General features: G+C 44.7%; 1 protein-coding gene and 1 long non-coding RNA gene across 5 annotated transcripts in view; one reads left to right on the plus strand and one right to left on the minus strand.

The window, feature by feature from the left end:
- The window catches only part of LOC117937538, a 47,077-nt gene that overhangs the window by 1,140 nt on the left and 44,311 nt on the right, over positions 1–1,626 (plus strand). The gene's annotated exons all lie outside the window — the stretch shown is intronic.
- The window catches only part of LOC117937533 (leukocyte elastase inhibitor-like), a 56,471-nt gene continuing 54,851 nt past the window's right edge, over positions 7–1,626 (minus strand). For all 4 annotated transcript variants that reach the window (XM_034861568.1, XM_034861570.1, XM_034861572.1 and 1 more), the window contains 4 exons: positions 1,082–1,159; positions 788–877; positions 524–704; positions 7–320 (listed from right to left, as the gene is read on the minus strand). In XM_034861568.1, the coding sequence (XP_034717459.1) occupies positions 91–320; positions 524–704; positions 788–877; positions 1,082–1,159 (579 nt within the window). In that variant the 3' untranslated portion in view covers positions 7–90. The remainder of the gene's footprint in view (positions 321–523; positions 705–787; positions 878–1,081; positions 1,160–1,626) is intronic.

Raw genomic sequence — 1,626 nt, forward strand, 5'->3', positions numbered from 1 at the left:
CTAGGGCTGTGATTCTCAGAGTATTTATACTTTTCTTTATGTATTGTAACCCCCTTTAAGTTGAGAACCACTACTCTAATGATGTACTGCTCACTCAGGGGAGCAGTATCTGCCAGCAAAGAGAACGCTCATGGAGGGGTTATGTCTGATGAAGAAGAGGAAGGGGTGGTCTGCGATGAAGGTAGCTGGACGCATGGGCATGCAGCGCATCATCATCACAACACCAGTGGCAGCAGCAGCCTCCGTTCCCTCCTCGTTGACCTCCACAAAAGCCTTGTGGACGACTTTTGACAGCACCAGGTCGTTGGCAGGAGACATGCCTGTCACACAAGAGAACAAAAACAATGACTTCCTATATTATAAAGTATGTCTCACCCTATGAAATGAATAGAGTAAACTGATTAGGGAGAACCTCTGGATTAACTCGTTGCTCTTTAAACTGACAGGAGACAGTTCAGGTTTCAGCGGCCTGTTCTTTACATGATTATGAATATATCTGATATGATGCAGGCACATGTCCTACCAGAGAAGTCACTCATTGCTGTGTCGAAGGCATCCACCATGCCCATGCTGACCAGGACTTTCTTCATGTCATACGACTCCTCCATCTTGAACCGAGGCAGCCCCACCTGGACCTCCACATTATCCATCATGTTTGGACGCGTCCACTCCGTAAAGTTCTCATAGGTCAGCTGCTTCTCCAGCTGGGGGTGGACACGGAATCAGTTATTAGTTTGTCTGTTTTTGTGGGTTTCTTTATGTGTGAAAGTGTGTGTGTGTGTCTTACCTTCTCCAGACCTGTAGTACTGTCCTCCATCTCATTGGGTAAAAAGATGAGCATGCTGAGCTCCTTCCCTTTGTAAGGCATCTCTAGGACCTGTCCAGCAGAGGGTTGAAAAACATTACAGTTAATATATACACTGTATATTCTTGTAAGGTAGTTAATTTAACAGTACTGGTAAATTATTCATAACCAAAATCTCAATTCTCCTTTGAATCATTCACATTTCAATTAAATCTGATTGAATCCTGTTTGACCTTATTAACAAAGGTTTTCTGATTGGTTCAGCTGCATCGTTACCTGGCAGCTGGCTTCAGAAATGTAGGTCAAAGGGAACTTGGATTTCTGGTGCATCATCTTCACTGGCTTAGTGTCATTCTGAAAACAAGAAGCAGAAAAATACATAAGCTTAAAGAGAATCCCCTTGTTCCAGTGACGTACAAATGTTTAGCAGGGTGGGGTCAGTACATAGTGACATCACCGTTGGGTGTGGTTTAAAGGTGCAACAATCGTTAGAGGCAGCTGCAAAACCCGGCTTTTCAGCCTCTTGTTAAGTTACTCTCCAACACTCTCTACAGTACATTTAAAGCTACAGGGGATAGGGGTTGGACTCTTCTCCAGAGTTGCCCAGGGTGTGGGGGTACTCCGTCCCCAGCTAAGTACCGCAACACTGGAATTCACCCTAGTCTACTCGATCCACCCCCCTGAGTAATCTGCCTTCTTGGAGACCCTTCAAAGGTCCCATGACATGGTGCTTTTTGGATGCTTTTATATAACCCTTAGTGGTCCCCTAATACTGTATCTGAAGTCTCTTTATATAGACCTTAGTGGTCCCCTAATACTGT

The sequence above is a fragment of the Etheostoma cragini genome, chromosome 22, assembly GCF_013103735.1.
Source record: "Etheostoma cragini isolate CJK2018 chromosome 22, CSU_Ecrag_1.0, whole genome shotgun sequence".
Taxonomy (NCBI): domain Eukaryota; kingdom Metazoa; phylum Chordata; class Actinopteri; order Perciformes; family Percidae; genus Etheostoma; species Etheostoma cragini.